The sequence below is a fragment of the Neoarius graeffei genome, chromosome 2 (genome assembly GCF_027579695.1).
Source record: "Neoarius graeffei isolate fNeoGra1 chromosome 2, fNeoGra1.pri, whole genome shotgun sequence".
Taxonomy (NCBI): Eukaryota; Metazoa; Chordata; class Actinopteri; order Siluriformes; family Ariidae; genus Neoarius; species Neoarius graeffei.
In genome coordinates this window covers 24866813-24880494 of record NC_083570.1, presented here as the reverse complement: position 1 = coordinate 24880494, position 13682 = coordinate 24866813, and the positions used below count along the sequence as shown (strand labels likewise).

At 44.6% G+C, this 13682-nt stretch overlaps 1 protein-coding gene across 1 annotated transcript in view; it reads right to left on the bottom strand.

The window, feature by feature from the left end:
* Positions 1-13682, bottom strand: part of LOC132869202 (capping protein, Arp2/3 and myosin-I linker protein 3-like) — a 250085-nt gene that overhangs the window by 203360 nt on the left and 33043 nt on the right. Inside the window, exons 3-4 of the mRNA XM_060902539.1 lie at positions 6108-6158; positions 5966-6025 (exon numbers count right to left, since the gene is read on the bottom strand). Of these exons, the coding sequence (XP_060758522.1) occupies positions 5966-6025; positions 6108-6158 (111 nt within the window). The remainder of the gene's footprint in view (positions 1-5965; positions 6026-6107; positions 6159-13682) is intronic.

Below are 13682 nucleotides of genomic sequence, written 5' to 3'. Positions count from 1 at the left end.
GGGAGGAGTGACCCCACTGGAGAACCTTGGCCCGGGCTTGTCGAGGGACGTACAAGAGGCCCGGTGGCCCCGTCCCAGGACCGGGGTCCCGGCGTTGAGCTCGTCGGACAGCCTCCTCAACACCCCAGCGGACAGGGGCCACAATCCGGGACACAGGGATAATAGGTCCAACCTCACTGTCTCTGTTGGTGGCAGAGAACAGCCTGGAAAGCACGTCAGGTTTGGTGTTCTTAGAGCCGGGGCGGTACGATAGGGTGAAGTCGAATCGACTGAAAAACAAGGCCCACCTAGCCTGTTGTGGGTTCAGTCTCTTCGCTTGCTGGAGGTACTCCAGGTTCTTATGGTCCGTCCACACCAGGAATGGATGTTGCGCTCCCTCCAGCCAGTGCCTCCATTCCTCAAGAGCCAGTTTGACCGCTAGTAGTTCTCGATCCCCCACATCATACCGGGACTCCGTAGGGCTCAGGCGGTGGGAGAAGTATGCGCAGGGGTGCAGCTTCCCTTCCGAGCGTTGAGAGAGCACCGCGCCAACACCATTGTCTGAGGCGTCCACCTCCACGATGAATGGTTGGGAAGTGTCCGGGAGAACCAGAATGGGTGCCGTGCAAAAGCGGTGCTTAAGGTCCTTGAATGCCTTTTCCGCCTGAGGGGACCAGACATAAGATCCACCGGTACCTTTGGTGAGATCCGATATGGGTGCAGCTACAGAACTGAAGTTCCTGACAAATTTGCGATAGAAGTTCGCGAATCCTAAGAACCGCTGGACCTCTTTAATGGACTTGGGAGTTGGCCAGTCCCGGACAGCCAGGGTCTTGGCTGGATCCATATGGAGTTGGCCTGTCCATACAATAAAACCCAGAAAGGAGACCTCGGGAACATGAAACTCGCATTTCTGGGCTTTGGCAAACAGATTATTCTGTAGAAGTCTCTGGAGGACTTGGCGGACATGGTGGCGGTGCTCCTGTAAGGTCTTAGAAAATATCAGGATGTCGTCAAGGTAGACAAAAACGTATTGATTGATCATATCCCTCAAGACGTCGTTGATAAGGGCCTGAAAAACAGCTGGTGCATTGGTGAGTCCGAAGGGCATCACCTGGTACTCGTAGTGCCCTGACGGGGTGTTAAAGGCGGTCTTCCACTCGTCTCCCTGTCGGATACGGACGAGGTGGTATGCGTTCCGTAAGTCCAACTTGGTGAAGACAGTGGCGCCTTGGAGCAGATCGAACGCTGTGGACATCAGCGGAAGGGGATAGCGGTTGCGTACAGTGATCTTGTTCAGGCCCCTGTAATCAATACATGGCCGGAGCCCCCCATCCTTCTTGCCGACAAAGAAGAAGCCGGCACCAGCGGGTGAGGTGGAGGGTCGAATGAACCCAGAGGCCAAGGCGTCCTTGATGTACTCCTCCATGGCCTTGCGTTCTGGCTGAGAGAGGGAGAACAGTCGGCCCCGAGGAGGAGTAGTCCCAGGGAGCAAGTCGATGGCACAGTCGTAGGCACGGTGCGGAGGAAGAACGGCGGCCCTGCTCTTGCTGAAAACTTCCTTGAGATCCCAGTACTCTGTGGGAGCTTGAGATAACTCGGTAAGATCAGGAGGCTCGGCAGGAGACACAGGAGAGCTGGAGAGCAGACAAGAGGCATGGCACGCAGGACCCCATTCCACAATCTGACTTGTTACCCAGTCTATGCGAGGGTTGTGGCGAGTAAGCCAAGGAAGGCCTAGAATAACTGGGAACTCAGGTGAATGAATGAGGTGCAGGGATATTTCTTCTTTGTGACCTTGAGACTGGAGAAAGACTGGAGAAGTTACTTGGGTGACTCTTCCGTCACCTAAGGCTTGGCCATCCAGGGCAGACATAGACAGTGGGACTTCAAGAGGCGCAGTCAGGACATTGATACTTTGGGCGAAGTGGATATCCATAAAGTTTCCAGCCGCCCCTGAGTCTAACAAGGCCTGGCAAGAGTGGACGGACTCACCCCAGGAGATGGAAACCGGGATGTAGATTCCTTGTCCAGGAAGTCTGCGAGACAGGGTAGGCCCCGTCACAACCCTCCCTCGGCTGGACGGGGCGGTCCTTTTCCCGAGAGCTCGGGACATGATGCTCAGAAGTGACCAGGCTTGCCACAGTAGATGCAGCACTTGTCCCTCCTTCTGCGCTCCCTCTCGGCTGCGGAGAGACGAGTACGACCAACCTGCATCTGCTCTGGACAGTCACTGGAAGAGGTGGACGGACTCCAGGTTGAGGCAGGGAGGCCGGGGAGGCTCAGGACTTGGCGGCGCTCTCTAATCCTGTTGTCAAGACGAATGGCATGAGAAATCAGTGTTTCGAGGTCACTTGGGCATCCGATAGAGGCCAGACCGTCTTTGATGAGGTCAGACAGACCGTGGTGAAAGGCTTAAACCAGGGCAGTCTCGTTCCATCCACTTACTGCTGCGAGCGTCCGGAACGAGATGGCGTAGTCTGCAACGCTTCCTCCTTGCCGGATGGACATGAGCTTTCTGGCTGCATCTTTACTGATGTCTGCTTGATCGAAGACACGAAGCATCTCCTCCGTAAACAGCTGGAAATCAGAGCACTCGGGTCCCTGTCTCTGCCAGATGGCTGTTGCCCAAGCTCGTGCCTTACGAGCTAACAAGGTTATCACAAAGGCAATCTTGCGGCGATCCGTAGTGTAGGTGGTAGGCTGGAGCTCAAAGGTGAGTTGGCACTGGGTAAGGAACTCCCGACACTCACCATGCTTGCCGTCATACCTCTGTGGTGCAGGAAGGCTGGGTTCGCAAGGTGAAGGAGGCAGCATGGCAGGAGGCGCTGGAGCGGATGGTGGAGCAGGAGCAGAATCAGGCACAGGAGATGGGGGCAGAGAAGTCAGCTGTGCCAGGGTTTTCCCAATTTGCTGAAGCAGTACCTCGTGGCGAGCAAGGGTCTCACGTTGGCTTGTAAGAGTCCGTCCATGAGTGTCCATGGTGGGTCCGAGGCGTGTTAACGCGGCCATCATTCCCTGAAGATTAGCCGGGTAGACAGTTGAAGAATCCTCTGCTGAGTCGGTCATGACGGAGTCTTTCTGTTAGGGTTTTGAACCTGATTCGCTGGTGTGATAATCCAGCAAACCCCCACTAGGCCACCAGGGGGATGACTCAAGTGCAGAGGCGTGAGGCGAAAGTAGAGTATCAAAAACAGTTTATTTACACTATATACACTCTTTACAATCCAGGGCAAAAACAAAAAGTATAATCCAGAGGTTCTGGGGCAAAAAACAAAAAGTATAATCCAAAATGCAAAACACTCAGAAGATCGATCAAAAAAAGAAAATCCAAAAGTTCAAAGACCAAATAAGAAAAAGGCAAAAATGTAAACGCTCAGAAGATACCAAAGGTTAAGTGAAAAATCCAACAAGAAAACAAAAGGCCAAAAACACAAGGGCAAAAGCAAGGACACGGGACAGAGGTTCTAACGAAAAGCATTACAGCACAAAGACTCCGTGACAAGGGAACAAACAGAGGGGTATTTATACACAAACTAATTAAGGAACAGGGCGGGGCAGGAAACAGGCAATCAAGACAAACACAGTGGCGGCCTCTAGAGGCCAAAACAAACATGACAAGATAAACATAACAGCGGCCTCTAGAGGCCAAAACAGTCCCAGTCCTAACACTTCCATCCTTAGAGTAATTCAGCTTTGGATCTCTCTGGAGGGGGCACCAGTTCCTCCTACATGGTTGTGTATGGAGATGTTTTCTGCTAAACCTGCCTCATTGACTACTCTCATCCATGCTCCTCTTATCTTTTCTCTCTCCCCTTTTTGCAATAATATCTTAATTAAATCCACTTTTAAAATTTGGAAGCAATTTCGACGCTACTTTGGTCTACAGTCCTTCTCTTTCCTAGCACCTTTATCAGCTAACCCTGTTTTTCATCCTTCCTTAATTGATGGGGCTTTCCCTTTGTGGTCTGACTATGGCATCAAGGCATTTAGGGACATGTATGTTGCCGGTACTTTTGCATCCTTCCAGCAACTCTCTGAAAAATTTCATTTGCCTAGACAGCATTTTTTCAGATATCTTCAAGTTCATAGTTTCATCCGCAATCTTAGCCCCAGTTTCCCAAGTCTCCCAGAGGCCTCTCTTATTGACTCCTTTTTAATCCCATTTCCTACTATTAAGGGTGCTATTTCACATTTATACAATCTTATTTATTCTTGCAGCTAACCCCGCAGCATAAAATTAAAATCCAGTGGGAGGAGGATCTAGGGGAGAAGATCTCGGAGGAGCTGTGGGATGCCATTTTGCATCGGGTTCACTCCTCATCTTTTTGTGCTAGGCATGGTCTGACCCAGTGCAAAATTCTACATCTTACTCACCTCACTCAAGTTAGGCTTTCTAAAATCCATAAGGATGTTGATCCCATGTGCATAAGATGTCATCGGGCTCCAGCTACCCATATCCATATGTTTTGGTCTTGTCCTTCACTACTCAATTTTTGGACACTGATATTCAACTCTATTTCTGTTTGTACAAAAGTTCAATTTGATCCAACATCATGTACTGCTTTGTTTGGGGTTTTACCTCCTACTTTGCAGCTTCCTAAATATAAAGCTGACTTTGTAGCTTTTGTCTCCTTTTTGGCTAGAGGTTTGATTTTATTGAGGTGGAAGTCCCCTACACCCCCTTCTCAATCCTCTTGGATCAGGGACATCCTTCAGTTTGTGAAGTTGGAGAAAGTTAGGTGCACAATACATGGTTCTCTTGCAAAGTTTAATTAAACTTGGGGTCCATTTTTTGCACACGAGGGATTGACTTTTACAGCTATTCCAGAGTAACCACCCTGATTGTCTACTATCCGTGAGTTTTTCTTGTGTGAATTTGTGGCATGCTGGGAATGTTTTTATATATCACTGTTTAAGTGGACATATTGGACTTTTTTATTTTGCAGTGGGTTACCTCATCTCATCATCTCTAGCCACTTTATCCTGTTCTACAGGGTCGCAGGCAAGCTGGAGCCTATCCCAGCTGACTACGGGCAAAAGGCGGGGTACACCCTGGACAAGTCACCAGGTCATCACAGGGCTGACACATAGACACAGACAACCATTCACACCTACGGTCAATTTAGAGTCACCAGTTAACCTAACCTGCATGTCTTTGGACTGCGGGGGACACCGGCGCACACCCACACAGAGAACATGCAAACTCCACACAGAAAGGCCCTCGCCGGCCACGGGGCTCAAACCCGGACCTTCTTGCTGTGGGGTGACAACGCTAACCACTACACCACCGTGCCGCCCCACAGTGGGTGACCAATTTGTGTTTTTGTTTTGTGCTGTGTATTTGTTGTTTTTTTTGTTTTGCTTTGTATTTTTTGTTTTAATTATTAGTTACTCCTTATCTGATCTCATGTTATCTTATTTTTTTACTTGTTATACTTGACACTGTTTTGACTCTCGAAATGTCACCTCTTGACTTTGTTCTGTCACTGAAAAATCAATTAAAAAAAAAGAAAACACCTGACTCTAATTTCACCCTCAAATTAACTGCTGATCCTGGAGGTTCACATACTTTTGCCACTCACAGATATGTAATATTAGATCATTTTCCTCAATAAATGAATGACCAAGTATAATATTTTGTCTAATTTGTTTAACTGGGTTCTCTTTATCTACTTTTAGGATTTGTGTGAAAATCTGATGACGTTTTAGGTCATCTTTATGCAGAAATATAGAAAATTCTAAAGGGTTCACAAACTTTCAAGCACCACTGTAATTCATTTACATAAATGCATGTGATTTTCTGCAACAACCAATTTAAGGCGTGCTTAGTAAGCATTTGCTTCATTCACAGGAAGTCAATTTTCAGAATAGCACAGTTACTATACTACTTGTTACTATACTACAGTGTTAAAATAACACTGGTTTGACTAATTGTACAGAGTCTGAGCAGTAACCTAAGCAGGACTAAGACAGGTTGACTCACTTGCATCTCGGAATGCGTGTTCATGGCTCGAATTTCCAGGAAATTAAACGTGGTCTCCACCTAAAATGCACAATTTTATCATTGTTGCATCAAATCAGGTTCTGTGCAAGCAAAACGAATAGCTAACACCAACTAAACTAACCTTAGTTGGCACCTTTGTCGCCATAAGATACAGTCTCCACGTGGCGATGACCTAAAATGAGACAAAAAGCATGAGGAAAAAGAGAGGTCAGCTTCGTTAGGCCATATAAACTGATCAGACTATAACTTTAAAACCACCTCCTTAATACAGTATTGGCTAGGTCTCCTATCAAGGCATGGACAGTTCACTGGTTGTCCTTCCCTGTGCTCACTCTAGGACCCAAATTGTTTTCGCGAAAAGTGCTAAAGACTCAAATTTTTCTTTAGCAATTTGCAATTTCGCTTAGCAAGAAATGCTAAAAGAACAATTTTCTTTTTAGCAAAGTAATTTTTTTAGCAAGATACGTATGTTATAGTTTATATGACCTTACAGAGTCATATAAACTATGTTCAATGGAAAGGTGATATATCACTTTATATTAGTGGCCTATACAAATTTGAGCTCCATCTGCCATGGTTTGGGAGTTATAGGCAATTCAAGTTGAGCGACCTCGAGTCTGACCTTTCAAGGTCCCCCGAGGTCATGTATGCTATGTTCAGGAAAATGCTGATTTCATATTAACTGCTCAAACTTAAGCTTCATCTGCCATGGTTTGGGAGTTAGAGGCCATTTAGAGGTCCATGGTAACCCAAGGTCATGTATAAATTTGAACTGGCCAAGTTGGCCTAGCCAACATCAGTGTCTGGCCTGGCCAACATCAGTGTCGGACCTGACCAACATCAGTGGCTGGCCTTGCTAATATATTAATTTTATTTTTATTTATTTATTTTTTCAAAATTCTATTTTATCATCTCAACCACTGGTATTGCCTCGTGTGTGTGTTTTCATTATTGAGATGTGTGTATGTGTGTGGTTGGGATTGTGTGTATGTATGTGTGTGTGTATAATTGGGATTGTGTGTGTGTGTGTGTGTGTGTGTGTGTGTGTGTGTGTGTGTGTGTGTGTTCATGATTGAGATGTGTGTGTGATTGGGATTGTGTGGGTATGTGTGTGTGTAGAATTGGGGGATTGTGTGTGTGTGTGTGTGTGTGTGTGTGTGTGTTTAGGGGGAGGGGGGTGTCTTTATGGGTAGGATGAAGGGAGCTCAGGAAGTTAAAATCAATGGTTGTTTCTTATAAATTAATCTCATAACACAAATATAATGATATTCACCATTAATTTCTCAAATGAAACACTTGCAGTCAAAACTTTGAACCATGTGCGTCAAAACGCTCTGAAAACAAGGTACACTTGGTCGATATATCCTGGTTCATCTGAGAGTTCTTTCAAAGTTCTGTCAGGGTTGATATTATGTAGAAAATACGTCTTCAGAATGGTTATATCATGTTTTTATCCCTAACCGAGAAAGCTAACAGAATATTATCTCACTTTTTAGATAAGTTTTTGTCATACGTAAAGTTGGATAATTTATTTTAAGCAAACCTCGCTATAATCTTGTTCACTAATGAGCGAGAATTGTCGACATTATCAACGCAACTCGGAAATTGATCATTTTATATGCAAGGTCCAATGCTATTGGAAGACGTAATTTGCAATCAACCAATAAGAAGCTTCGAAACTCGGGGGCGTTGGTTATAAATCAAAACATCGAAGATGGACACGAAAGGTACTGTTTATCTTGAGAAATCGCAATTGTTTGATGGATTTTGCTTAAACTTTAAATGACTTTTGCATAAAATGCAAATACAGATTATTTTCTTTTCGCAAATTGGAATAAAACTTCGCAATTTGCGGACGTGCGAGCGGGTAGCGTGAGCCCAGCTTCCTTGAACCACTTTTGTTAGGTACTAACCACTGCATACCAGGAACACCCCACAAGACTTGCCATTTTGGAGATGCTCTAACCCAACTGTCCAGCCATCACAATTTGGCCCTTGTCAAAGTCATTCAGATCCTTACAGTCACCCATTTTATCTGCTTCCAACACATCAACTTCAAAAACTGACTGTTCACTTGCTGCCTTAAATATCACACCCCTTGCAGCAAGATAATCAATGTTATTCACGTCACCATAGAACAGTGCTATTGAATGCTTGATTCAGATTTTTCAGAAGGTGTTGATTCATTTTCTCTAACAGGAAGCAGCGCTTCCATTAACTCTGAGTCTAATTCAAATTACAGGATTATCATAATGTGCTCATTCTAATGCCTTCATTTGTTGTAAGAACAGGAACTGCCTTGTGTTTTCTGGATGTCCCAGACCACTTATTGTAACTGTAAATGGATGCACAGAAAATAGCTTTTGGGATGGTAAGTGGAGAGTAAGTCATATGCTACAAGACACTGCCTTGTGTTTTATTTCTGACCTTTATTCATGTACAGATTGAATGCCATATACAGAGCCATATATTGCGGCGTATACACACATACACACACACACACACACACTGTTTTTGCAGGTTGCCCTAGAAACCATTAGTGGTTCTTTCTGTTTTTCCTCTATTGATTTTTTCATCTACACTGAGTGCCACAGTTATTTAAGCCCCTGTTGAGCTAGAAGCATCCAAAAGCCTTGGCTGTACCCATCCAAATCTGGTCATCATTCTGAATAAATCTGCCACAGTGAAAATATACTAAACGGCCTGTCAGTGCTTCTGTAATATTTATGTTGACATTGGGCGTGATTCGCTCTGCACATCCATTTTGATTTGGCAAAAAACAGGCACTAAAGCTGAGATGGGCCGTTTTCAGTCAGCATCTGTTAGTTACAAAATGGCGGAACGTTCTCCTTGGCCGCTGCACGTGCTCTTGCGCTGTTCAGTACTTCTGTCACCAGAATAGAATATCAGGCAACCAACTCCTCAAGAACCGGCAAATTGGAATTCAAAAAATGGTCTTCAATAAATCATGCACGAAGCTTCGCATATATAGAATGATGGTCTGTATGAAGCAGTGACAATCTGACATGCATGTGCAAAAAACAAACAGATGAACCTGTACATTTTTATACTGAAAAAAACAACAACCTTATTTAGTATTAATTAAATCAACAGAAGGGGCGGCATGGTGGTGTAGCACTGTCGCCTCACAGCAAGAAGGTCCTGGGTTTGAGCCCAGCGGCTGATGAGGGCCTTTCTGTGTGGAGTTTGCATGTTCTCTGCATGGGTTTCCTCCGGGTGCTCTGGTTTCCCCCACAGTCCAAAGGCATGCAGGTTAGGCTAATTGGTGGCTCTAAATTGACCATAGTGAATGTAAGTGTGAATGGTTGTTTGTTTCCATGTCAGCCCTGCGATAACCTGGCAACTTGTCCAGGGTGTACCCCGCCTCTCGCCCATAGTCAGCTGGGATAGGCTCCAGCTTGCCTGAGACCCTGTAGAACAGGATAAACGGCTACAGATAATGGATGGATGGATAAATCAACAGAAATGGACATACTGTACATATATTTAAGATACTACAAACATGTTCAAACTGAGGAATAAAAAGGTCATCCTTACAGAAAAAAAACAATATATTAGCATCACATATTCCAGACTGTTTTGTAATATATGTGGTTTATTTACAATAATGAATGAATATTTTTAAAAGAATGTCATAATTTTGCTTATTTTTAAAAATAAATGCCTGAAAAATGCAAAAATATCTGCCAGTAGTGCATCACTCATACACATCTCCATGAATGAATTGTTACTTCTTCTTTTAGCTGCTCATGTTAGGGGTCATCACAGTGGGTCTGTTCCACATACTTGACTTGGCAAAGGTTTTACACCAGATGCCCTTCCTGACACAATACTCACCCATCTATCCAGCTTGGAACCAGCACTAAGTATGCACTGGATTGTGCAACCCCAGTGGCTGGGTATTTTACCTAATCTACACGACTTTGAATTGTGGGGGAAACTGGACTACCCGGAGAAAATCCACACAGACACAGGGAGGACATGCAAACTCCACACAGAAAGGCCCCTGTCAGTTGTGGGGTTCAAACCCGGAACCTTCTTGCTGTCAGGCAACAGTGCCAATCACTGCACCACCATGCCACCCAATGAACTGTGAATGAGCTGTTACTATAAAAAAACAAAAAAAACACAGTAGAACTAGCACATTAATCTGAACAGATTTTTAAAAATGATTACAATAAGATTCTGACCAATGAGATTCAAGAATTCAGTAGTACAGAGTTAAAAATATTTGAGTAAATATATAGCACACTGTTCTCTGAAACACAGTCAGGTCATGAGTATTTGGGGGGAAAAATGTACATAATTGTACCTCTGTATTCCAGCACAATGGATTTGAAATGAAGCAGTCAAGATGTGATTAAAATATAGACTTTTAGTATTAATTCAAGGGGTTTAACAAAAAAAAAAATGTATTTACCATTTTCACAGGCCCATTAACTGGAAAATTGACTGACAAGCAATTTCCTGGCCAGTTTAGATGCCACCAGAATGCACCATTTGAAGTCTCTAATTTAAAAATTTTCCAAGGGAGCATGCCCCCGGACCCCCCTAGCAGCCTTCATGGCCCTCTGGGCCAGGCCAGACTTAACGGGAGTCAGTGCAGTCAGGTGAGCCTATGTCCTCATCATTTCATGACAAATTAAGGAGATCAAAGTTCTCAAGTTAATTCCAAGTGTTGAATTTGTATTTGGTAGCTGTTAATGGGAAATCTCAAGATACATTCCAAAGGTGTTGATGCAAGTGAAGGACGGCATCATTAGACTGGAAAAACAAACCAGGCCTATCAGAGAGACAGCAGAAACCTGAACACAGCTTCCCCCAGAAAAAAAAAAATCAGAGTGGTGCTACCGAAGTGAAGTTCAGCCTGTTAAGGCTGGCCTGGTCCAGAGGGCCATGAAGGCTGCTAGGGGGGTCCGGGGGCATGCTCCCTTGAAAAATTTTTAAATTAGAGACTTCAAATGGTGCATTCTGGTGGCATCTAAGGCTGATTTAGACGCAACTCAACGTTATTAAAATTTGCTGTTTTTTACCTTGTCAAATATGCAAAGGGAAAAATTAAAGGGCAAAATTATATTTTAAATGAAAACACTTCGTAGCACGCCTCTTCATTTTTCAATTCTAGGATGCCAGGAACAGAATCGAGGTCAAATCATGCAACAATGCCATCTAGTGACCAGCGCCTAGGACGTGGTTTTATGTATGGTTCCAAATGGCAGTCAGTGCATGCAGCAAAACACTTTATTTTCACTTCTGGGTTGTGTACGAGACCAGGGCTATTCAATTAGTTCATAATCAGGGCCAGTTCATGAAAAGTATCCCAAATGAGGGGCCTGAGAAATACCACTTCAAATATGAGCAATCACATTAACAGCTAAAGTACAACAACAAAGGAGTTCTTATATATATTGTATAGAGATGCACCGATACCACATTTGTGAAAACCGATACGAGTATGAGTACTATCATTTCAGTACTTGCCGATACCGAGTACTACCGATACCGATACTGTTGATGTTATTAAAATATAGGCTACCTACATATCTATAATCTAACACCCGCGGGCCGCCGCAATGCTCGCAACCACCCACTACAACTCTGCGCACTGACATTCAGTACCCAGCAGAGGGAGACATTTTTGAAGCGAAAAATAAATCGTATTTATGAACTCACGTTTCTGTCATGTGATGCCCGAGTTGGCTTAGCCTGGGTCTCTCTTTCTATGGGCGTGCCCTCCGTAGGTGGCTGGTGTAGCCTAGTGGTGCTAAGTCTCCACTCTGGAAATTTTGGAATTTGAATTGAACGCATATTTATAAACACACGCAGGCCATTTACGATATAGGGTTTGTTAAAAAAAAACATTTTTTCAAAAATTGCAGCATTTGAATATTTAATAGGCCTACTTTATCTATTTCCCGTGAATGTTGTTTTCTAACTCGAGTGATCATGCACACGGGTTCACATTGACAATCTCCGCTGCTCCAGAAGCGCAGAGTAGCCTTGAGTCCACGTCACACAGCCAGACAGCGCCTCTTCACGGTAGCGCTTATCTTTTGCAACATTGTTACAATAATGTTGCAAAACCTAAGCGCTGCTGTGCTAGGCCTACTAGGCCTACATAACAATGTTGCAAAAGAAGCGCTACCGTGAAATGAAGAGGCGCTGTCTGCTGGCAGTGTAACGTGGACTACAAGGCTATCTGCGCTTCCGTGTGCAACCTCTCTCGATTGTCGTGCAACATTCAATCCCAGAAAACTACACTCATTGCAAATAGCCTACACAAAGAATTAAATATTTAGCTGCTGCAATTTCTGAAAAAGGCTGCTATTTATTTGGATTAGATTACAATGTCCAACTTTCGAAGTCAAGAAAGACTTGCACTCTTGCAACATGTAAGACCGATTGTTGATGAAGGGAGGAGAGAGCAGTGAGTTACCACATGCAGCGTGATCATTTCACTCCGCTGGTCACTTACCCCCTCTATCATCGGCCTTCCGCAACATTGCGGTCTTGGTTGACTTAAGGGTTGTTCTGGTGGTGCGCTTAAACTACTCCAATTACATTTAGCAACAAGACAAGGGCATGAAAGGGAGGAGCAGTGACCATCGCAACATCACAGAGAGCGCACAAAATAACAGTGGCGGCTGGCGACGATGTATTATTTAATTTCCATCGCCAGTAATGCAGACTAAAATATGCCCCCCCCTCCCTCCCTCCTCTCATGTGCATGTGCACACATCCTGCTGTGTGCTGCAGGAGAGTTGAATGCCTCGAGCACGCTCTTGTTCAGTCGCAGAACTTGTTAGGCAGACGCTGTTGCTGTCCATTCGCAACATCGCGTCCCGTGCTCGTGGAGCTCCATACCTGTAGATGGGACGTCAATTTCCTTGGTCTTAGCGTTGCCCTCAACTGAAACAAGTTGGAAAACTCAATCAGCCATTTCTTAAAGCTCTCTCTCTCACTCTTCACTCTTAAACTCTCCCGGTTGGACTCGTACTTAAAAACTCTGCCGGTTGGATTCACCTATACAAAAATCCGATTTTCATTTGTTTGTTAGTGAGTAGCCTGTCCTACAAAACCCTTACCTAGGCGAATAGCCAACATTAAAAAAGGACAACGTTGGGGATCTTAGCGTAGGCCTATCTGCGTATGGCAGCGAAAGGGAGTGGAGTGTGGAGAGATGTTTAAAATGACAGTGTTGGGGAAAGATGTTGTGACGGCACTGTTTCATGACTACGCAAACACATCTTCGTCATGGAAAAATGGGTTGTTGTCGAACAATTTTTTTTGTCTTCTGACGAAATTAGCCTACGCTCAATGCTTGAGATTTACATTTTTTTTCCTGGGAGAGGCTTTTTTTCCTCGAACGGACGCTGGCAAAAGGCGCTTCACGGAACACTATCGGCGCATGGTATAGCCTATCATATTATGCTCAAGCCTGAGCTCAACAATGCTTCAGTTTTTTTTTCTCTCTCGAATGGAACAAAAAGCGCTGCGGGGAACATTGGTATCGGCGCATGGGATCGGCACTGGTATCGGTTCATGGTATCGGCAACTGTTTGACAAGTACGAGTATGAGTATATTAGTGGAGTATCGGGGCCGATGCCGATGCCAGTATCGGTATAGGTGCATGCTTAATATTGTATTTTGTAACTGCATAACAACATCAGTGCA